Genomic DNA, 24,118 nt, shown 5'->3' on the forward strand with positions numbered 1-24,118 from the left:
CTCTCCATCTCTTGCACACATGTTGTCTTTTTCTCTCCTCTAGATATAAATATCTCCCTCCCTTTTCTTCCTTTTTATTAGGCCACCAAGGAGCATTCGCTGGGAGTCACTCTCATTTTTTGTTGAATATTCATCATTCTGTACTTGCATGACAGAAAGGACATAATTTAAGGTGTGGCCACTATTAACATCTGTTTTATTAAGTGTGCACCTGGGTCCGCCGAGAGTCTATAAATAGTCCGTAATTGTGCCGATGCCATTGCAATCACGTCTGGAGCTCCATTCAACCTTTTCCTAGACATGTGTTTGTTTGCAGTCTCCTTTATGTACACTGAAAGGTTTATCTCATCTTTTCCAGTGCAATAGTTTGATGAAATTAGCGCCCCGTGACATTAATAAACCCAGGAGAAACAGTTAAAGACAAGCAAGGCAGCGTGAGAGAGAGAACAATGGGTAGAGGCAAAAGGGGCATAGGCCAGTGGGAAATGTGCAGGGTTTCCTCCCCGAGCTTGACCTCATAACCATAATGTTACACAGCACCTTCATTAGTGACCTTTATATAGCTTCCCAATCCTATTACCTCTGCCCTTTTTTGTCCTGCTTGCTGTAGTCACAACCTCCCATGGCTTCACGTGTTTGGATTTCTTAGCAGAATGCCTCAATCCTTTTTCTGACTCATTAAAATTCTGCTCTGTTGAGTACTCAATGAGTGAACTTTAAGAGGTTGTTTTTACAAAGATAGATGCAACCTTTCTCAAGCAACGCACCACATTATTTACGCTTTGTAGAAATAATTTTCTCTTTAACGACATCCTAGTTTTCCAGTCCTGACCGCGCTGCGCTCCTGTCAGCTCCACCTTCGTTCTCCGCTCCTGGCACCTCTCTGCTCCTTAAGTGTTTGATTCAAATAGATCCTCTCCAGGGCAGAAGGAGAGGAGCACAGAGGGAGGAAAATATACAGACAGGGTCATTATTCATGCCTGCCATGACGCTATGGCAACAGTGTCCTCCTGCTCTGATTGGCCGTAGATAAGGTTGCCTCTTTAGCCATCACTTTTACTCCTGGGAGTGGACTCTGAATTATTAGGCCGTTGTCAAGCCCCACACTGTCAATCACCTCCTAACAGCCATTACTTTTGCCCTATTTCTGCGGTGGCGCTTTAATTTCCTCTGGACAATATATAGGGAAACCCTGCACCATGCGCTAAACCTGGCCTTTTGTCTGTTTGTTTACACAAGTGGCTGTGTGTTTAACCACTGGATCCTTTTCATGGATGACATTTGGACAAAGCTTAACAGCAGGCGCGAGGACAGAATTTTTATTTTTTATTGTTTTGCGATTCAAATTAAATGACAATGAAAATAATTAATCTCAGACTCTCCGTACTCAATATGTATTCACACACTGCCTTGTGTTCTCAGCTGCACTCATTTTGAGAGAAAATATTTAACTATTCTCTGATTTATTTCAACATGTAACATCCCAACCTCATTCGTGTGGGTTCTTGCCAAAATAAGCTCTGTGTTCCAGCTACAACCTCCTACTCACCATCTAAGTTGTGCTGTTTGGTCCTGTGTCAGAATTTCTTGGACACATTCAGGGTTAATAAAACAGACTAGTTCATGAAGTAATTCTGTTCTTGGTCCACTAAAGGAACAGCTCTATAGTCCATTTTGCAGCCTCCCACAAAGGTGAAATCAGCATGAACCATGGAGGCACAGTTTGAGGCACATTTGTGAGCCACAAAATCTGAAGTTTTCTAGTCAGTAATAGGAATATATAATGCTTTAAGCGCCATACTTGTGTAGAAGCATCAAAATGGTTGTAAACGAGAATATGCAGCATATGGCAGTTTATGATAAATATACACAATTTATACTGCTGGATTATGCTCCGTCTATGAATCATCATCACTCAGGTCAGGCAGGAGCATTGCTCTTATACCCCAGCAGTGAGATCAAGAGAGAGCTGTTGAATTTGAGGCCTTCATCCCCCCCTTTTTTTTTTAAGGAAAGCTGATTCTGGAGTCTCTCTATAAAGTATTATCAGTGGAATGCACACAGCAGTAGTCAATGTCCAACATGGATTATTTTTATATGAGTCATAAAATAAACCTTTAAAAACAAAACTGCATACATTTTGAATTTGCATATTTTTATAGCCAAGCTGAACCAATCTCCCATTGCTGGTAGAAACAAAAATTCAAAGGGTCATTTAGCCAAACAGTATACTGCTCATACTTTCTTATTTGCTCCCATTGGACAATCCCCAGATGTCTTTTTTGTCTTCTGTAGAATTGAAGATTAGCTCAAATGAAAACTGTTGCAGTAAAATGTCTTACCAGGTGAGTGGATGATGCGGAGTTCGTATGTCTGTGATGTGACACCAGTGAATTTATGGATTTAAAGAGTCTCAACTTTGACAGCAGCAGTGCTTAATCACAAAATATACCATATAAACATGAAATCATTCTGTTTACTGTTACTAGGATCTTTTATCTGAGCTGCACATGAGACTGAAGGGATATCGCAGGCTGGATAGCAGTGCAACATTTCCTCTGGCATTCCTCGCTGTGGTATGGAGGTGTAGTCACTTATTCAGATCAAACAAGCTCAAGCTACAAGAATAATATACTTCAAAGCAAAGACAGTGCTTTTTTGTTTACACTATGAATGCTGGTTGAGAAGAGAGCTGTCATACGGTGCTAGAAGAGGTGTAGTCTATCACCACGTACTTGCTTGTTAGAATGATTGGTGCAGTGTCAGTGGGGTAGTGTGCCTGTGTCAGAATGCTGTTTTCTGACAGACTTACCAGTTCTCTGTACCATGTAATGTGAATCAGGCATCATCTACTGCAGTGGATTCTAGGGACACGCTGCTCCTATGTGACTATTGCATGTTCCTTTTTATGTCAAGGCGGTGTCTCAGCTGGGGGTGCAAGTGACAGACAATGATAGGCCTCTTCCCTCTAGAGAGACCATTAGAGGGCAAAACCTGTGTGAAATAGCACAAAGATTCTTCTACAGAGCCCTGAAGTCTTTTCGCCTTGCTGTTTTATCTTGCATTCACCAAGTCACTGATACTGTGGATACTGAGTATGGTCAGCGCTGTGGCTTGTCTGATTATCTGAGTAACTTCATGCAGATTTCAGTGGTCAGGAGCACATTCAAGTCTCTTTCTGTGTTCATATCCTGTTTTCATTTACCATCTAGCTTCTGTTTGACCATACTCACTCTGGAGGTTTTTATGCAAGTTACTTTGCTCATTCTAAATATAAGAGCATTTTCACACCTGTGCTTTTTAGTACAGTTAGATTGAACTGTATTGTAATTGGATCATTTTTCTCCTTGGTGCAATTCATTTGGGCTGGTGTGAACACAGTAATGGCACAGAGACTCTTTAGAGGAAGTGGTCTCCAGTCCAATCCCAAATGCTCTCTGGAGCAGGTAGTTTGTGGTGGGGATGTGATCCGACTGTGATCTGATCCAACTACTTGGCGTACTCTGCAAGCTCGAGCAAAACAGCTCCTGTAGCCACGGTGGGATGTGGATAAGCAAATTAAGCAGTTGCTAACAACTTGTAGGAGAATAAATTATGGTCGGATCTGGATTAGTGCAAATTTGCATTTGGCCAGTGGACGTTCTTCAGGACAGTGTGAGTGAAGGGTACGTTCTCATGTGGCTTGTAGTTTTGCATTTTGGCTCTGTTGGATTTTTCTGTGTGTGACAAAAAAAAAAGACATAAGGGGAAAATGCACAAAATTCAACAACTCATCAGCTGATTTGGACCAGAGCAAATCAACTATAGGTGCAATAATGCTCGAAAAGTTTTCTGCAGCAATGCTAGCGGCATGCCTCTGTGAATGGCAATGACGGTTTGTCAGTTGGTCCACCACTTTGGTCCAAATAGCTATCTCAATAACTACTTAATGGATTGCCCTGAAATTTCGTACAACCATATCCAGTCCCCCAAAAAGTTTAATCCTAATGACTTTGATGATCCCCTGAGTTCATCTATAGTAGTGTTGAAAATTCACTTTGTCAGTATTTCTTTTATGACTAAATACTTACAAATGTTGTTTCCACCATCAGCTGTATTTTGTGTGTATTGCTAAGTAGCAAATGTTAACATGCTAACATGGTAAACCATGACTGAGATAATGAGTCCAGTTTGCAGCTTGTAGCACGCTGACATTTTTAAAATTTATATGAAAATATTCCTTAGCTTTTATATTTGAAAAACAGAGGTTTTTCAAAAAGTCAGATATACTGTATTCAGTGACGCTTTTGTTTATTGGTCACTAAATACTGTTTTCCACTCGAGCAAACTCACTCATGTGGATAAGCCTGATAAGTGAGTCATAAATAAATAAGTGGTCAAAGTCAATCCATTACATTAGCTCTCAGCCAATCACACACTTCCGGCATTTATTGAAGGTTTTTAGACTGTAATGTTATTGGAATTCACTTACAGTCAGCACTTTCATATTGTAATCAAAACCCTTGAATACACTGGATGTGCATTTATTTTATTTTGCATAGCCTGTAATAAAGACGAAAGATAACTGTAAGAAATGATATATGCAATTCCATGATCCATGATCCTGCAGTGCTTACTGATATTATTTTTATAAATTTGTCTTTCAGATCCTGGCCATCATCTCCATCCTCTTCATCGTGCTATCCACCATTGCCTTGTCTCTGAACACCCTTCCAGAGCTGCAGGACACAGATGAGTTTGGCCAGTCCTCAGACAATCCACAACTGGCACATGTGGAAGCTGTATGTATTGCCTGGTTTACCATGGAGTACCTCCTTCGCTTTCTGTCCTCCCCCAACAAGTGGAAGTTCTTTAAGGGTCCCCTGAATATCATTGACCTGTTGGCCATCTTACCATACTACGTCACCATCTTCCTGACAGAATCCAACAAGAGTGTGCTGCAATTTCAGAACGTCCGTCGTGTGGTTCAGATTTTTCGTATCATGCGTATCCTGCGTATTCTGAAGCTGGCTCGACACTCCACAGGACTTCAGTCTCTGGGCTTCACTCTTAGGAGGAGTTACAATGAGTTGGGCCTGCTCATCCTTTTCCTGGCCATGGGTATCATGATCTTCTCCAGTCTGGTGTTCTTCGCTGAGAAGGATGAGGAGGATACAAAGTTTAAAAGCATTCCAGCTTCTTTCTGGTGGGCTACTATTACTATGACCACAGTAGGCTATGGAGATATCTACCCAAAAACTCTTCTGGGAAAGATAGTGGGGGGTTTATGTTGCATAGCTGGAGTACTGGTGATTGCCCTACCTATTCCCATTATTGTAAATAACTTCTCTGAATTCTACAAGGAGCAGAAGAGGCAGGAGAAGGCACTTAAACGAAGGGAGGCCCTAGAGAGGGCAAAGAGAAATGGTAGCATTGTCTCCATGAACTTGAAAGAGGCATTTGCTCGTAGTGCAGAGCTGATGGATGTAGTGGTAGAGAAAAGTGAGAGGCCTCACGACAACCACCTCTCTCCAAGCCGTTGGAAATGGACCCCGAAGAGGGCTGCATCAGAGACAAGCTCAAACCGTTCCTTCAATGCCCAGGAGTTAGGCTCTCCCAGCAAAGCTCGTGCCAGCAGTCCCCAGAGGCTAAATGTTCAGAAGCTGGAGGAGATGTACAATCAGATGGCCAAGACGCAATCCCAGCCAAACCTCAATGCTAAAGACAGGGGCTCCAGAGTTGGTAAACAGAGGGATGAAATAGAGTTAGGGGCCATCCAAGATCATGGGCCACCCGTGTTAGGAACCAGAGAAGGGGTGGGAGACATGAAAAGCTTGTCCAGTATCGACAGCTATATCAGTTGTGCTACAGACTTCCAGGAGAATCCACGCTTCCCCCATAGTCCAGCAATGGACCTTGGTCTTCAGGAAAGTAACCGGTTCTCCCATAGTCCGGCTACAGCTTTGTCCCTGTACGGCAGTGCAAAAACAGGTCATACCACTGGGGAGCATGAGCCCATGTTGACCCCTGTGTCTGTCACAAAGCCCTCATACTCAGATAATGCACGGAAATTCTTCTTTTCTGGCAACTCCTCAAAAGGCCTTATCCCCAAAGGAAGCTGTCGCAGTGAAGGGGAGTCAGGCCCGTCCCCACTCTCAGACAGCTCAGTCCTATCAGACCACTCTCTGTTAAGCCCTGAAGTTTCTGTCTACACCACTGCCAGCAGCAGAACCCCACCGAAGTCCCCAGACAGCACTGCCCTGGTCCCAACTGTCTTCACCTTCCACGACTCCTCCATCAGCAAATACATCGACGCAGATACAGATGATGATGAGCACCTCCGCGACATCTCTGACGCCAGTCCCTCAGAGCGTCTTTTGGCTGGTTCAAGCCCGAAACGCAGCATCAACATCAATTACCAGAAAGGCACCAACCATTTAGAAGCAGCCCAAAAAATGCTGGGCCAAAACTGTCTGTTCCCTGTTGAAGGGATTCGTGGGGTAGCTCATGAAAATCATGTAGGACCTGAGATGTCACGTAGACCAAAGGTTGAGAGGGGACGTCAAAATACTTTGGATACAAGCCTTTGAGGTACAAGAGGAACAGACTTAAATGGGAAGCTGGGAGAGTGTTTTGTGATGGAGATATCGGAGAGACTAAAAACACTCTATAAGCCAGAGACAAAGGAAAGAGAGAGAGACAAAGGGTCTCACCAGAACATTTCAAATTACAAATTACCTGAGCATGCCACTGAGCATTAAGCTCAGGGTGAACATGTGTGGTGAATACTCTGGGAGAAAAACGCTTCTAAATTGGAGAATATCACTGCCCCTCCTTCAGCTCATTCCTATTAGCGGTAATATACACCCACAACACAAAAGAGCACTCCCAGGTAGCCAACTGGTCTCTTCAGAGATTCCTGTGGAACCAGAGTCATTAAGAGAGTGGTCATAACTGGTGTAATCCAACCGACTGCTGGTTTTAGTGGCAGGGAGGGTATCTCTATATTCTCCAGGGGAAAAAAAATATCCCAGCTGCCCACTGTCCCATTACTGAGTCCCAGTTCATTTTGTAGTCTTGGAGATACAGGGGAGGACCTAGAAGCCTATAAGCTACTTACTTGTGCCCTCCATTCCCAAAACTGGCCTTAGTCATTGCATTTGGGGGTGTGCATGTCTGCATATAAGTGTGTATGTGCATGTGTGTGAGTGAGTGTGAATGTTGATGGGTGATCTAATGGTAATTCATGTATACACACTTTTGAGATTGTCTTTACCTGATTTATTTTTATATAGATAAGAGAGAGTTCCTTATAGAAATATGTGATTTGCTAGTCTGCTGTGTCATAATATGTGAAGAGTAATCCTGTATAAGGTTCAATAAGGTTCTAGGCACAAAGGCTGCAGTTATCGGAGGCTTCAGCCCATAATAAGTTATAACAAACACTCTTTATTGAACAGCATTTTGGTATCCCCTATGTTATCATGTCATGGTGAGAATGGATGAAACCTTCAGATCTTAACCAGTGAATACTGTCTTAGCACCTCAGTATCATTTCTAAGGGATGTTAGTGGACCAAGAATTTTTGATACGAGCTAACACAGAAATGATATGTTTGCTGCAGAAAGCACACATTTATGAAGCATGCATGCGCCCAGTCAATCAACATACAAAAATGTGAGACGCTTTTAGAAATTAAATATATGAAAATAGTTGGTAACACTTCATTTGAAGGGGTGTGCATGAGACCAAGGGTGTAGATTTCATTTCAGCAAGGGGTGGGTAGGGAGGGGGTATGGGCAGTCTGAAGATCCTCCCTCAGGACATTCTGAGCATCAAACTATTTCCCACATTCTGGGGAGCTGTTCTCCACCAAGTTGTGCCTTTTCTGCATCAATTAAAGGTGGAAATTTGTTTAAAGGAAAACACAAAAATCAGGCATAGGTGGCAATTGGAAATATAATGGAGTATAATGCAGTAAGGCTCTCAGGCATCTGTAGTGCTTTCACATATTTAGTCTGCTGTAGATCAAGTTTTCTCATATAATGTTATTCCTGCTGAGTCAACACACGCAGGCATGTTTTACTCTTCCATCCTCTTTTGTGTCTTTTGTTTGGGGAAGTAAGCTCTTTAAATATGCATGTGACCTTTTCCCATCAACACTACATTAACCTATTTTAATAACTGTACAGGCTCCTGGACTTTGATAGCTTGTATGAGCAAGATTTCTGCTCATATTCAAACAACACATTCAAAATCTACCCCACATATCTGTGTTTCGGAATGATTTTTTGAAATCACTCTTACTGAAACATCACCTTAAGATGAGTTAGCGAACAGCACTTCTTGATGTAAACTCAAAAACATTAGCTAGTAGCTCATTCACTGCCATCACAACTCTCAACTTGGTTCTGAGACAATTTGAGAAAAAAGGTCCTAGTATTGGACCTCCTCCTCCTTTCCCCTCCGGCTCCTCCATGCTGATGAACGGTGCATGGCTGCTCCTTTGTGTTTCCGTTTTATGGCAGATTACAACCATTGCTTTTAAGGTTGCAAACTGCTACTACCCACTTTACCGGAGGCACTAATGCATCTAAGCACTTAATGTATGTGTTCTAATTGGGGGGGGGGTTCCCTGTGTCCCACCCAAAATCCATGCCTATAAGACTGTCGTGATACTGCCATGAAACTATCATATCAGTCTGTCATGAATATGAAGGATCTATGAATGTTTATGACTGCTGCCATTAACAGTGGTCTTGTCAGTCTCATGCACGCCCTTTTAGATGAAGTGTTACCCGGTTTTTATGTTTACAGAATATGATTACTGACACAAAGTTTGGATTTCCGTCACAGGTGTTCAGCATGCATTGGCCTTCCTTTGGCCAGCATGAAAACAGCCAAAGAGATCACACTCTCAGACAGTGGATTATGCATGTATTTGATACTGAAAGCAGGAAGGTTTTCCATCTCTACTTTCTACCTTAAATCATCAACATACACTGTAACAGCACTGAATATACACAGTCAGGTTAACTTTACCACAAGTTAGTTTTAAATGCCCGACCTGAAAAAAACCCATGCATGAGCACACACACCCACTGAGGATACATGCAGGTATGGAAGACAATCTTCAGGGTCGATAGATATACTTAGTTTCCATGGTGACAGCAGCTGTCCTCAAAAGCTGGCAGCAGCTCAGCGATGGTTTGTTAATTGGGGCGGGAAGGTCTTGATGCATGTAACGTGTGTTCAAAGCATATACAGGAATACACTCATGTACCCATAAAGTGGCAGGTATGCACAGTAGTCACATGTTAGCGGAGCTACTCCTTTCTGTGCATATTTATGAGTACTGTGTAAAAGCAACATTATGATGTAAGGACCTTGTGCATTGTTATGTTTATGTCTAAAATCTCTGTAGCATCCCATAAATACTACAATTCCCCACAATGCATTCTCTATTATGTGTTTATACTACTGTACAGTGGAGGGAAACAGTCTTACCTAACAGATAAGTGTCACTGTTAAAACAACTTGTTACAAAGACATATACACAGAAATAGAGGGACACAAGTGCTCCATCTCCTGAGAGAAGCATGATAGAGACGGTAAAGTAATACATCCATATAGATCATGGTAACATGAGCAGGTTTAGTGTAAAGAGTTAATAATCTGCTGTTCACTGTCCACCCCCTCAAGCCCAATTTAAAATGTGAAAGGAGATCATTTTTCTAATGCCTTTAAGAATTTCAAGAGCAGGTATGTCTTATGTCCTCGCAACTTTCTCCAGCGTTAATGAGCTGAGTGAAGAAGAACCTCACTGCCAACAAATTCAGACCAAACTGTAAAAGCCTCCTGACACAAATATATTGGTAAAGGATGCAAATAAAGAAGGTTATCATAAATGTAGGTGTTGGTTAAAATTTGGCTCAAAAGTCAGCAGAAGGTGATCTACATAAGATTTTTACTGTTGTGCTTGAGTTTAATCACAAACCCTGATTTCATTTCCTGTTTTAATCACAGAGTTGAACCATTTCATATTGCTCTCCCATAGTGAGAGGAGCAGAGGTGTGAAAGGAATAGCAATGACTGTGAGAGGCAGAGGGAACCGTGTGTGTATGTGTGTGTATGACTGCTGTAAAGCCAGGGCATTAGAGCAGTGTGGCTGCCGCTTAATGGAAAAGAATGAACTGTTTCCGATATGAATGTATGCATGTCGGGGGAATCCTGCTTTTGTTTTGTTTTTTTTCTACCTGCAGTTCTTATTCTTACATGCAGCCGTAACACAGATTGTAATACCAAGAGAAATCTAATCATATGAGAAATTAAGATTACTTTAGCGCACGTTTAATGTTTGAAGTGCAGCTTCATTTAGGCAGTGAAAAGAGGGATGAGAGGAGCATTTTATGAATCTTTATTTAGCAGATATCATATGATTAGGCAAGGGTGGCTGGTCTGAGCTGGAGACAAATTCATTTCATGCGTGTATGTATCACACTGTTTTTGTATTCTAATCATTGTCCTATGTTGCATATAAAGTAATATTAGAAATGATCGCACTCACGAACATAAACTTGGGCATCACCTGCAAAGAGATTGCTCCCAAATGAAATTATTTCATTTTAAAATGAGAAAATGTCTTATGGCATTGTCGGCCGCAGGTACTGAACATTTTCCAGGAAGCCTCTGGTGATATTCAGATTGGATTATTTTTTGAATGGCTGGTCTTTTGCTTATAATCATACATTAATTCATCCTTTGCCCAATAAACTCTTCTTTCTATCAAGTTATGAGGTGGAAGTGGCACAGATTCAGTTAGAAAATTAAAACACGACCAACATACAAGCTTGGTCCTTTAAATTTTATTTTCTTCTGTTTAGACAATAAAAAGACAAACGTTTGGTTCAGGGACCACCAGTTAGATGGTAGTTCACGATTGACTTTTCACTCCATATTTATCTTTATCTTGAGAACAGTCAAGGCCAATGTGTGCCACACATTTCAACATCTTTTACTCTGTTACATCTAAATGTCCGCAGAGATTTCTGAATGTTTTCTGACGTTGTGAAGAAACACATTTCACTCAGACTTTTGAATGCATTACATCACTTAGAAAAATAAATAAAAAAGGATCATTAAGTTTCATTTGTCAACACTAAGATGACGGGCATGCAGCTCACAAGACCTCTCATGAAGTCCCATCATTTAGGTTTCCTATGTTACGGTTGTCAGGGACTATTTTTCATTGAAATATCTCTCAACAATGATGACAATCAATATTCCATGAGTAGGCAGCAAGCACTACTGCAGAGGACTGAGATTTATTATGGGCAAATATTACACAAATGCACACCAATGTGCACACGCACACACAAACACAGCTATTGAAATCCTGATTCCAGTAATGATACTAAGTTTTTAGACAAGGCAAAGAAACATCAAGCATGGTGTTGATTTGATACCTAGACTGTGATACTGTGACATGATACCACAATAGTACAAAAAAAACATTTATTTTTCAAGTCATCCTTGTTTTTATTTTTATTTGGGCACTTTACTCCCCTCCATCTCCAAGGGAGCCATTCAAATTAATGAAATCTGATAGTATGAAAGAGATTTTCATTTCAACTCTGAGAAACTCTGATATGAATCAAAGGACTAAACCACCAAGCTTTATGAAGACAACACACTCAAGTGACTTGTTTTATTTCTCATTCAGTGACACAAATTAAGATGAAGAGCACAGTTTTCTCAAACTTTTCCATAACAAGACTCCCCACTGTACAGTAACCGCATTTATTTGAAACCTAAAATAGAATTCGGTTGTCGTGCTAGCTGCTAAATTTATCTGTAAAGAGGTTCAAGTCGTTTTCATTTTTGTTAGAATCCCATAGGACCCTTTTCAAGGACATGTGGTAGTTTCCAAAACCCAGTGAGAACCACTGCTTTAGCAAGTAGCCCAATTCCACATACTCTGAATCTAACACTGTATTACAGGGTTGGGGTCGATTCAGGATGCCTTGTTGGAGTAAGATACACATTACACATGACACAATAATAGTAACCAGTATTACAGCATGAGACGAATTACGACCTGGTACAAATTTAAAACATAAACTATATTTTTTCTACGTTTTAAGCTCTCAGTGGAATTGACCCCAACCTTGCCTAAGCCATCAGTCTTTGTAAAGTACACTGTTTCCAGGGAATTGAAAAAAACGATATTTGAACGACCTTAGCCAGCTCTTATACAATGTTGTTTGTAGGTCCCGAGACTGTCTGTTTTGTAAAAAAAAAAAAAAAAAAAAAAAAGAAAACAAGCAAATTTTTACCTGTTGACTTTCTATGCTGTTGTTTCTGTATAAATGTTCTACTGTTCAGTGCATGTCGTAACTTTGGCGTTGTGACTGGTTGTGATTCACACAGAGCCAGTACTTGTCATGTAAAAAAAAAACAACAAAAAAAGTGTCTCTATGTCCCAAGATATTTCTATTTCTTAAGAAAAGCAAAATTTCCCGTGGATGAGTCAAAATGAAATAAATCAGATCACTTTACATTTTGATTAGGATTCACTGACTTTCATTTGTGAAATGTTATTGCAGTTTTTGATGCAGACTAAAACAGGAACATGTATTATTAAGGTTTGTGTTGTGCAGTGAGGACAGCACATTTCTTATATTCTGACTAAGATACAGGAATTCTCATTGCCACAAATTCAGCCACATTAATAAAATGTTTACACACAGTTGCGCCAATCTGGAAAAGATAGAATTTGGTTTCATTTGAACTAAAAGGGCACAACTGAGCATTGACCAGCACTCTTTAATAGAGCAGGTTTAGCGTCTCTTGTTTGTAATAAATCTGGTTTGCTTGTAGACATCCTGGCAGATTGTTCTTTATGCACGTGTCTGAGTAAATATGTACAGGAGGCAGGCGAACAGAAGGAAGGAGGATGTTAGATGAAGAGGAAGCTGTGAGCTGTTGGGCAGGAGCAGGCCTCCAGCCTCCCAACACGCCTCCACACACCCCTGCATCGAGGGTTTCCCACCGCCTGCCACTGGAGAGACTGTCTTCTGCAGGAGGAGGGAAAGGAGGGATGGAGGAAGGAGTTAGTGGTCACAAAATTTCTCTTTTAAATCCAAGTGATGATCAATGTTGCCATCTAGTGGTAATCCTCATTGTTACTGATCAAATCTGAGACAAAGGGTGCAGACCAGATGAAAAACAAACCCTGGAAATGTGACGCAGGCTGTTCCATTAGAGCTTATCCACACATCGGCACTCTCTCCACCACTACACATCTCAACATACAGACCTAGGTATTGCGTCATGAACACAAACCGGGGCCAGGATCTTCAGTCTATGCAGTGTGACAATCTTTCTTTGCTGCAGAGATAAGTACATTTATCTGCACACATACTTCTTTTCACTTAAATATAAGCCCACTCACAAACAAAGCTCCTTTGCATATGAAAAGGCTTACATTTAGGATGAACGTGTCTTGGAATTAAAGGTTCCCTGTGGCATTTTTAACCTATAGCAGTGCAATGGTGTCATACACATGCATGTAGCACATGTGCACACCGGTGACACGAAATCCGAAGGTGTTTTACTATTCCAATGATCTACAGGTAGCCATAATGCTCAAAGATATGCAGCAATGCACCAGCACAGGCAGAAAACGAGAGGACTGCTCAGTGACAAACACGGAGGTAAACACTGCAAGTTTCAAACCTTCAAGAAAATTCAGCTTTGCAGGAGTTTAATGAGGAAGGAAATGCATTCGTCATGTTTGAGAGACCTCAGGGATACACATAACACCTTTGATGAATAAGACTCAATGTAAACATAACTTTTTTTTATTTGTTTGCAAGAAAACTCCAGATCTTCTCATCTAAATCTCAACTATAAGGGGTGTTTGTCCCAAAGGGTGCAAAGATTTTTTTAAACTGGATTTCTACATTATGATCATATTTCCTGTGTATCTGCACCAAACAAACAAATATATTGTATGTGCATTAGTAAACAGAACAATATTCACACCATTTAAAGCCGTCTGTGATATTTTGTGATATTCTTTCCGGGCAAATATCATTACATGTTATTAATCTTGAAGGACAAGTGGTGCGTTTTAAAAAATTGTAATTACTTTGTAATTTACTGTTTTTAGCTGGTAATTACAGAGTATTTGACTGCCATAGGGTGAGGCGGAAAGGTCACCTTCATTAGTGCAGTTATGCTCAACAATGAGTTTCTTTACATGTGAGCAAAATTAACTCCAAGCTAATTTCATGGTTGAATAAGCCTTTGGCTGGTCTTTCAAAACAAATACCTTATCTATCTCTTATTAACATTTTCTGAACAACACAGGCTTAAATTTGTGAGGCTTTCCAAATTCGAATAATGTTAACTGACAAACTTTTCTTTCTCTTGGTTAAAAAAAGTGAGTTGTGATGTGACAATATTCTCCATTCTTGCCTGTCCTGTTGGTTTTGCTCTCCGTCTCCGGTGCAGTGTGTCTGTCCAGCAGCGAGAGCAGGCGGCTGGCACTCGACACACACGCGGTGCCCCTCCCTCAGGTACTGCATCCACTGGGTGTGTGGGCCCGTGCTCTGCTGGCACCCTTTTGTCAGAGAGGTCAACTGAAACTGGACACAATACCTGTTTTACACAAACACACACACAAACAAAGCTCAGGCTGAAAACATGCTGACAATGCACGAGGAGATATCAAAGGCAAAAAGAGTGTCATTTCCCATTTTTCTGGAGACGTGTTACCCTATAATGTCGTTGCTGTCAGGGATGTCTCTTTTCTTCCTGGCGTTGCCATAGCCACCAGTGATAATAAGCGCTGGAACTGCAGAGGGAACATTTGTGATAAGAACATTACATGTGACTGTATGTTGCAGCACTGGGGCCTCATGCATTTAAAATGAGCATGTGCTGGAAAAATGTTCGTGAACGTGGGTTTTTCTGGTGTGTCATTTTCAAATTGAGGAAGCTAAGAAAAATTTATATGGGCGCATGCACGTCTGAAATGACATTGTATTTTACGTATTTTCCATGTTGAAGAAAGGAAACATGACAGCCTGGAAAGTGGAGAGAAATAGCTTCACTCATAGGCTTTATCAGATATGTCATCTAACTGCTACTACAGTATGTCCAAACACCCTATGCATCAGGATCTCCATCACTAACTGTGAAACATACAGTCACAACTGTTCTATAAAAAAGAAAAAAATACTCTAGTGTGCTGCAGCAAAGGCAGTGAGTATCATGACCCATATTAATTATATATATATATATGTGTGTGTGTGTGTGTGTGTGTGTGTGTGTGTGTGTGTGTGTGTGTGTGTAGAATGATAAGGCAGTAATAATGGAAAAAAAATCCTTGTTCTGCATACACTCTGTTTCATTGAGTTTCAGTGTTACATTCCATGTAGTTACTGATGAGTCAGATGTGTAACATCTGTCCTGTAACAAATATGATGCATAGTTATACATTAAAGGCCCCACATACAGGTGCAGTTACAGTATGCTGCTGATTAGACCTACTCAAGATGTAAAGTTATAAACTGAAAATTTAAAGTCATGAAAATATGATTCTTTATCTTGTTGCACATGATAATAACTTGACTGTACAAATTATTATGTCCAAGACTTTGAATGTTCCATCATTCAACACTCTGAAAAGGCCATTTTGCATGAGTATCAAACTTACTTTTGATATTTTAAGGACATTTTGCTGCTATGTAATTTTACTCAAGTAGAATGTCGAATGCAGGACTTTGACGTGACAGAGTATTTTTACACTGTGGGATTGTCACTTTTGATGAAGTGAAGGATTTGAGCACTTCCTCCACCACTGGTGGATTTTGTATTAACTGATCTTCACAAATGTGTCTTTTACAGGTCAGTTAACAACTTAGACTTGTTTTATTTTTTAACATTGCTAAGAAATTGTGATCTGTCCCAGCTGTGTACTTCAGATGTAACCTGATCTAATAACTCTGTTTATCAAAGTGACTCTCGAAGCCAGTAATGTTTTTCATTTAATAACTGTCAGCATCACAAATTCTGCTAATATACACATACTGTATGTCTCAATGGGTGAACTGTCTTCAGGCCTTTGGAAAGATCCAGTTTAGTTTCACTCACCAAGTGAGTTCGGACAGTGCCCTTGCTGAGACCAGTACTCTGCACAGCCGGCTTGCTCCTCCAGATGGGGACAGAGTTTGCCAGCATTGAGCGGCTCCTGCAGGATGGTCCTGCTGCGCCTGCGGAACGTGGCCCTGCAGGACTCGGCACAGCCTGACCACTGGGCCCACTCGCTCACCACACAGGACACCGCTGAGGAGAACGAGGCAGAACACGAGGAAACCAGCATCATATAAATCCCTTAATAGTTTTCATGTGTCTACAACTCCAGAGGCCGCACTGATTTCAGGAAATCAGGACGTTATAGTGGGGACAGGAAAGTGGATGTTTGGCACACATGCATGCTTTGTCACTGAGTTTGTTGAGGGGTTAGTTGAGGTAGAAACAATACAGCTATGTATTAATGGAAATCAAACCATTATAGGATTTTATAGGGAGATCATCTTAAATCCTGTTAATATGATCTCACTATGATCATTTACCAGCCTCCCATGGCATAAACATTTGGCTTTTAATGCAAAATCCTTTGTTGAAGCATTTCTATTAGTTCTATTTTTGGTTATTTATGAACATGTTGAACAGTGAAACGCACTGGAGATTTAACAGAAGTTTTCTTGACAGCAGCATAAACCCACCTGGACAGGCTGTCTCATAATCGTGGCAGCAGTCCAGGGTGGACACGCAGGCCTGGTCGCAGTAGCAGGTGCCATAGGACCGGTCCGACCTCCACCCCCTGCTGATGCATGACGGATCCCGGCCGGGGCAGCACAGATCCATTTCCCGACAGCCCGACTGACAGGGATCCACCAGGAATAAAGACACTCCGAGACAAACCAAAGCCACAGAGCTGCAGCTCCTCCAGACTGTCATCACGAAGGAGCCAACATGCACTTCAACAAGTTTGGTTAATTTAGTGCAACGACGTACTGAACAGTGATCCCCGGCCTGTCTGACTCACCAGAGGAGTGCTGTCCTCTTCAAGTCTTTACAATAAACTCCCATCATGTGTGGTCAGTTAGGTCAGAACTGCGACCATCAGGAGGTGAAGCTGATCGGTGAGTTGGAAGTTATTCATGTGTCAACTCTGCATCTCTTAAAGGAACAGTTCACCAGTGCAGGAAAAGTGCTGTGCTGCACGAGAAACCCCGAGAACTGAATTTAACGTGACATCAATTAGACAATTATAAGACCAAAGTGATATATACATATATATATATATCTCATAATAAACAGTTAGTTTGTCACTTCCCCAGTTACATTGCCTCCCTGATCTTTTCCGAGCATCATGAAAGGACAGTGAAAAGAACATCTCCTCCCACTGTATTCAGATTCAGTTTGTCTGCCTTGCACCATATGTATTAGTATTACCACCCTGCAGTTCCTTTAAATGTTCTGTGCATTAATGGAGCAAGAAAAGTGATGTGAAAAGATAAAGACAGCACAACAGAATAAAACGTAGCGGGGGTCTAATAAAATGTAGACCCCCGCTGAGCCGCATCATTTGCATTGTGTATATTTTCTGTAGAAGCCATCAGTAATGCGCACAGAAAAAAGAAAGAAAACACAAAAAAAAAAATGTCTGTTTGCCTAAATTCCTTCACTCCCCCCTCTCTTGATCTGTTGGTGACGGGGCCAGCTTCCCAGGCCCATGTGTGCCTCAACATGTGAAAAGAGTGGATTAATGAAGCTCCTATGGCCGAGGTTATTCATGCAAAAAGAACAACAGTGCGGACAGTGCAGGGCTCCACTCAAACTAAGATTCCCAGTCGCCTTCTGCTGTGTGCGTGGAGGTAGAAGCTAGGAACAGAAAGAGGGTAGAGCTGAAAGGCTGATTATAATGCTCGAAGCATGACAAACATGCAAGAATTGTGACATATAGAGACAGAAAGAAGACTATCATGTGAGTTTGGGTTCTTTTTCCCTATGTGTGCGCTCCAGTTAACAGACGGTCACCACTGACTGGATATAAACACTCCATATAGACACCATTCACACCCTCTGTCCTGTTCTATCTCATCTTATCAGATCTTTTTATTCTAACAACAAAACTGAGTTTTTTTTGCAGTCAAAAAGTGAAAGAAAGTCCATTTGGAAGCAACAGCAGGTTGCAATCTTGTGTTTTCAATAAACCCACAAAAGACAGAAATGGCCTGGGGTTGAATGGCTTCTCACCACACTACACTCAAAAAGTACCTTTTTTTAAGGCATATCCAGCAGGGAAACTGGCTGGCAAATGATCAGGCACAGCTCCACACTGGATCCACAACACTTTAATGCACAGGTGGTGCTAGCACTAGTTTCAAGGCACTCATTCTGATCTGCTCTTTGCTGCTGTTTCAAAGTGTTGCTCAACAGCTCACAGTAGGGCAAAATTCTTGGCAGTATTTAAACTAACCTCCTTCTTACCGCCTTGACCCATTTCTGAAAATATATTTGTATTTTAGAAAAAGAAATATTTATCTGCACGGCATATTGTTGTGAGATGCAACATTTCACCAGGTAACATAGTATCTAATTTTAATATAGAGTATACTGCATGTACACTGACATGATCTTCTGGAAACAAATTCGACTGCACTTACAACTAAGATGCAGCAATAATATAAAGCAGATTGTCATAGTGATGGATTGTCTCTATCAAACCGGTCTCGGACAGCTCATCTCTGCAGGTTGACTGTCTCTCTGCACAGAAAGCAATAACCACTGGCTGCCTTAAAGACAGGAAAAGTCTATAAAATGCTTTGAAAAATGGTGAACAGGGTTTTATAATAAATGGGTTAAAATATGCAAATTCACTGGTATAATTCTCTAAATATGGCCCACATTCCTAAAGAGGGAGTAAACAAGGGTGGCAGTGTTCGCCTAAAACAAGAACGTGATACAGAAACAAGCTGCCCTCCGGGACATAAGTAACAATGCAGAGATTTACAGTTCAGATGCACATAATCTCCTTATGTTCTCGTTTAATATGATTCTGACTGCTCTACAGGTGGTGCTGGGATCGAAGCTTGGCCTTGAATGATGTCCCGTCCGCGAACACTGGACCAAAACTTTAAACTTTAGCTCACTGCTGAGCGACAGCTTTCAGCCAGCAGTGTTTAAATCTGAGCCACTGTCCTCATGCACATACCTGGGAGTCAGGAAGACGTTTTCAGATCCTTTATTTTAGTAAAAGTCCTTGACTGACAACGTTACTTAAATATAAGTATGTATAATCAGGAAAATGTACTTAAAAGTATTAGAAGTAAAAAAACAAAAAACAAAACTGTGACTGATGTATGTTGTCATTTATCATTAGATAATTATTTTTCATGCATTTATACCAAGTTTAACTATGCTGCATAGGATTGCAACTAATGATTATTTCTGTTATGGATTAATCTGATGATTATTTTCTCCATTAAGTGATTGTTTGGTTTGTAAAAAATGTGAAAATAGTGAGAAATGCCATCACAATTACCCAGAATCCAAAGTGACACCTTCACAATGTGTCCAACAAATAGCCAGAACTTCAAAATTATTAAAAATGAATAAAAATAATCAAAATGATCAAAAGGAAAACGGCAAATCTTCAAGTTTCAGAAACAAGAATGCATGAAAAATAACTAAATGGTGACCAAAATAATGTTATTCTTTTTCTGTTGATTGATTAATTGACTTATTGTTTAGTCTTACTTGTACTCATGTGTATTTGTAAAGTACCTAAAAACTAAAGCTATCAAACAAATATAGTGAAGAAAAAGGTCCAACATCTGCCTCTGAAATGTGGTGGAGTAGAAGGAGAAAGCCACACGTGATCAAATCACATACTAGCACTTTAAATTTGTACTTAAGTACAGAACTTGAGTAAATGTACTTAATTACTTTCCACCACTGATGGAAGTATAAGGTTTAGAGTATTTGTACTTCATCAGCTGCTCTTCGTTGTCAGTTCCTTACTTCTGTATGACTTAAAAATTACTTCAAACTTAAAAAAAAAAGTTTGAAGTAATTGGATTAGTCCGGTTCATTATTCTAGTACGTACGCTGAGGCTGGAATTCACTCTGCTTCTGATTAATGTACTGAATCCTCCTTGTTTCACATTTCGCTGCATTGAGATGCCATAATTAGTGATGTATTTGCTTGCGATCTCTGTATCACAGTGCAACACCTGCATATGAGCCACTGGTGTCATCATTTTACACTGCAGAAGATAATTATGGGAGCTTGAACTTAGAGAAACTAATGATGAAAAATCACCAATTTGTGCCATTGAAAGTCAGTCATGATGGTGATTAATCTTTTCAATTCAGTGTAAGCACCAACAGTACTATTCATCGTCTCCCCTTCTGTTCCTGCTGAGAAGCCTTTGAGATAAACTGAGACATTTACAGCCACATATAATGCAAAGATGTTGCATATGCATTTACATAAAGGTGCAAGTATTTCATATATTTATGTGTAAGAATAATATCGAGAGGTGGTGTCTGTGCATATGCAAGAATTTCACGTGTACAGTATGTGCAAGCTGTGAACTTTGAATAATGTCCTGCAAAGACTCAGAAACTCTCCGTAATGCCCTCCAGCACGTTATTTTCCTGAGTAATGGTGAAAATGCATACATTCACAGCTTGCAACAAAAGTGTTTTTATTAGGAGCTCAAGGTTTTTCCCTCTAATCCGGGAGGAGAGTGTTTAAATAAACCGTGGATGGAGGCTGAGGGTCATTGAGGGAGGAAAACACCAGCTTGGCTGTCTGCATCCTTTGCTCCCACACAATCTAACACTTAGATAGGCAATAGGAAACACACTTGCACAGGTAACAGGTGTGAATAATCCACTGTGGGCTCCCTCTGCTCTTACAATCAGCACCATCAGCAGTAAAAAGTCGATCAACATGATTTTTCTAATGGACCTCCAGATGATGCTTCTGGATGTGATTTACTTCATCCTGCGTAACTCTGTGCGGATTGTCCTGCGCCCACGCACCAAGCCCATCGACGGCGAGCTGGTGCTGATCACCGGATCAGGCGGCGGCCTGGGTCGTCTCTTTGCTCAGGAATTCACCAAGCATGGGGCCGAAGTGGTGCTGTGGGACGTCAACAGCAGCTCCAATGAGCAGACAGCCAAGCTGGTGCGTGAGTTGGGGGGTAAGGCGTACACCTACACGGTGGATGTGACCAACAGGGAGGATGTGTATCGCACTGCAGACCTTGTGCGAAAAGAGCTGGGCCGGGACATCACAATGCTGGTGAACAATGCTGGAGTGGTGGCTGGGGAGCGCATATTAGACTGTCCTGATGAGCTGATGGAGAGGACCATGAAAGTCAACTGCCACGCGCTCTTCTGGGTGAGAACTCCAGAGTCAAAATGAAATGTGGTGAAGAATCACAGCTGAAGTGATGAAGGTGGAACATCCTTAAGATCAGACAGGAAGTCCAGCCACCCTTCATTTATTAACAGTACTAAATATCCTGTTACCTGGAGGGCAGGTATAGATTACAGTATAGATGTGAGTGTATCACAGACACATGTACTGTATCTGCATGGGATTAGTGACTCAGTACAGGTATTTAGGATAAAACCTCTAAGTGCCTCATTAATCTGCTCATTCAGAATAATAATTGCTTTTATATTAAGGGGGCAAATCATGTTTACATCCTGATTAATAGCTGTAACTTGATGCAGATATTATATCCAAAAAAGACATTAGATTTTTAAAATGTAAATGAGTTGTCAAAGTGAAAAAGGTAGCACAATAACAAAACTGTCAAGAGAAGACAAGACGAAATGTGTGTAATGAAGTCATGTCTTGGTTGTCATGTACTTGTGTTTCTCCTATAAGGCTTCTTTCGAGCAGGAACTTCACAGACTTCAGTGCCGGCTGATGCACAGACGTAGAAATAAAGCGTTTGAATTTCACAATGTATAATCTTTTCATCGGCTGTTAATACAGAGCAGGTTATTGCGCACGGTGTGACACATGATGTGTAAATTGTATTGCGTTAATAGCTTTATCCCCTTCACACTATGGACTGTAGGATTCCCACATAAATCCTCTTAATGAGAAGCTGCTCATGCAACATAAGCTTCCCTCACATTGAGCAACACTTAAGTCACTACAAGTCATATGAACACCGCTTGTTGGCTTATAATAACCTGCTGCGTGTGTGTGTGTCTCAGACAGTGAAGGCCTTCCTCCCTCAGATGAAAGCCCAGAACCATGGACACATTGTGACCATCGCCAGCGTCCTCGGCCTCTTCAGCACCGCTTGTGTCGAGGTGAACCAGGGAGGGAGAAACATCACTGCAGCGCTAAGATATGACAGCTTTATTGTCACAGTGTTTCACACAGCTTGAGTCAGCAAATGATGTAACAAATTCAAAAGCATAAGACAGAAACAGAAGTCTGAGCAGGTCTGACAGTCGTTCTGTAAATATCCAACACTTACACAGTAAACGAGTTTTGGTTTTTGTTCGGGACAGGATTACTGTGCCAGTAAGTTTGCTGCAGTGGGCTTCCATGAGTCCCTGGCCCACGAGCTGCTGGCTGAGGAGTTTGAAGGAGTGAAAACTACTCTTGTGTGCCCCTATATCGTGGACACAGGCATGTTTGAAGGCTGCAAGATACGGTATGTCAACCAAACACCCACATTCTTGTCTTCTGAACAGAGAGATTCAGACAGAGCGAGGAATATGTGGCAAAATTTGGAAATATATGGACCCATCAAATATCCATCGAGGTGTTGTTACTCGTAAATTTGAGAACAGCTGTTCTTTGTGTTCCTTCATCTCCTGTCCTTCCCGGCTTGCCTCTGTTGCGCGTCATGTTGTTTATGTTCGGACGTGCGGGTTTGCTGTCAAAACGCTGCATGCTAACTCTTAAGTGACAGTCGGTTCGTGCTTTGGTGCCATGACAGGGAGGAAATGGAACTGCTCCTGCCCCCTCTGGAGCCCCAGTACTGCGTCGAGCAGGCCATGAACGCCATCCTGGTAGACCAACCGTTGGTGTGCATCCCCCGCCTCACCTACCTGCCTTTCCTGTCCAGAGCGTAAGTAGAAAGCCACAACTTTGCAACACAAACTTTTGGTAGCGCCTTATAATACAGCCTTTTATGGGTTCTGCAGAAGATATCAAAGTATTGTAATCCTTTGGTACCCAGTATTTACAAAGTAATTTATTTCTCCTTTTCTCTACAATGCCCAATTGTTTCTCCATTGTTCATGCCTGACTCAAACAATAAAATGTGGTATTATTAAGTGTTACAATATACTTCTCTGATACTGTATTTCTGCATAACAGCGGCCTGTAAGCTCTGCTGCACATGCTCTCTTTCAGACTGCTGCCATGGGAATCCAATGTGGTCACATATCGTTTCATGGGGTCCGACAAGTGCATGTACCCTTTCATTGACACCATGAAGAAACAAGCGTCTAATGGCTCCATTAAGGTTGCATAATCATACCTAAGTACAGTTAAGACACTGTTGGGTCAGAAACCTTAAAAAAAAAACAAAAAAAATGTAAATGTCATTCAAAGGGTTTATCATATATCAGATGAATGCAGAATATATATATAATGATAATATTAAGAAATAAAAAAATCCTTCTGCTTGCGTGGACAGCAGTGGGCCAAACAGCCCAGCTACAGTCAGGATTCAATAACATTTGGAGGCCAAACGGAGGGGGCTTAAGACTTTGAAACTGATCATTGAGAAACACGGACTAGATGACGACTCAGCCAGGTGGTCATCAGAACCCATAAAAACACTTCGGTAATGTTCAGATGAGGTCTTAAGTCCCTTTGAATGCTTTCACCATAAACCTTTAAAATGACAACAAACTTAACAGTGATTGGATCCTGGACCGGCCAAAAGGGGAATGTCTTTGATATCTGTAAATGTCCCAGAATATTGTTCTGTATTGTGTTTACATAAAAGAAATCGATTGAAAAACAGAACTTGTCTACGACAAAATGTGTACATGCTCATATGTTCAA

The 24,118-nt window shown here is 41.2% G+C and overlaps 3 protein-coding genes across 4 annotated transcripts in view; 2 read left to right on the top strand and 1 right to left on the bottom strand.

The window, feature by feature from the left end:
* The window catches only part of kcnb1 (potassium voltage-gated channel, Shab-related subfamily, member 1), a 34,177-nt gene extending 21,633 nt beyond the window's left edge, over positions 1-12,544 (top strand). For both annotated transcript variants that reach the window (XM_070958759.1, XM_070958758.1), the window contains one exon: positions 4,647-12,544. In XM_070958759.1, coding sequence (XP_070814860.1) covers positions 4,647-6,569 — 1,923 coding nt within the window. In that variant the 3' untranslated portion in view covers positions 6,570-12,544. The remainder of the gene's footprint in view (positions 1-4,646) is intronic.
* LOC139328762 (somatomedin-B and thrombospondin type-1 domain-containing protein) lies at positions 10,863-17,010 on the bottom strand. Its single transcript, XM_070958760.1, has 5 exons — positions 16,776-17,010; positions 16,141-16,332; positions 14,761-14,839; positions 14,461-14,643; positions 10,863-13,055 (listed from the first exon to the last, which is right to left on the bottom strand). Exons 1-5 carry the CDS (start codon positions 17,008-17,010, stop codon positions 12,938-12,940), a joined length of 807 nt encoding a protein of 268 aa, XP_070814861.1. The 3' UTR covers positions 10,863-12,937.
* Positions 17,011-21,016: 4,006 nt separating this feature from the next.
* On the top strand, positions 21,017-23,579 carry rdh20 (retinol dehydrogenase 20). The gene is made up of 5 exons (XM_070959304.1): positions 21,017-21,469; positions 22,303-22,401; positions 22,606-22,751; positions 23,040-23,171; positions 23,459-23,579. Exons 1-5 carry the CDS (start codon positions 21,017-21,019, stop codon positions 23,577-23,579), a joined length of 951 nt encoding a protein of 316 aa, XP_070815405.1.
* Positions 23,580-24,118: the final 539 nt, after the last annotated feature.

The sequence above is a fragment of the Chaetodon trifascialis genome, chromosome 3 (genome assembly GCF_039877785.1).
Source record: "Chaetodon trifascialis isolate fChaTrf1 chromosome 3, fChaTrf1.hap1, whole genome shotgun sequence".
NCBI classification, from domain to species: Eukaryota; Metazoa; Chordata; class Actinopteri; order Chaetodontiformes; family Chaetodontidae; genus Chaetodon; species Chaetodon trifascialis.

Coding starts and splice junctions, on each gene's coding strand:
- LOC139328762 (XM_070958760.1), bottom strand. CDS start 17,010: ATGACAGTCTGGAGGAGCTGCAGCTCTGTGGCTTTGGTTTGTCTCGGA. Junction 16,333..16,775: donor TTATGAGACAGCCTGTCCAG/GTGGGTTTATGC, acceptor CGTTCTCCTCAG/CGGTGTCCTGTGTGGTGAGC. Junction 13,056..14,460: donor GAGCAAAACCAACAGGACAG/GCAAGAATGGAG, acceptor CTCCTCCTGCAG/AAGACAGTCTCTCCAGTGGC.
- rdh20 (XM_070959304.1), top strand. CDS start 21,017: ATGATTTTTCTAATGGACCTCCAGATGATGCTTCTGGATGTGATTTAC. Junction 22,752..23,039: donor TTTGAAGGCTGCAAGATACG/GTATGTCAACCA, acceptor GTGCCATGACAG/GGAGGAAATGGAACTGCTCC. Junction 23,172..23,458: donor CTGCCTTTCCTGTCCAGAGC/GTAAGTAGAAAG, acceptor GCTCTCTTTCAG/ACTGCTGCCATGGGAATCCA.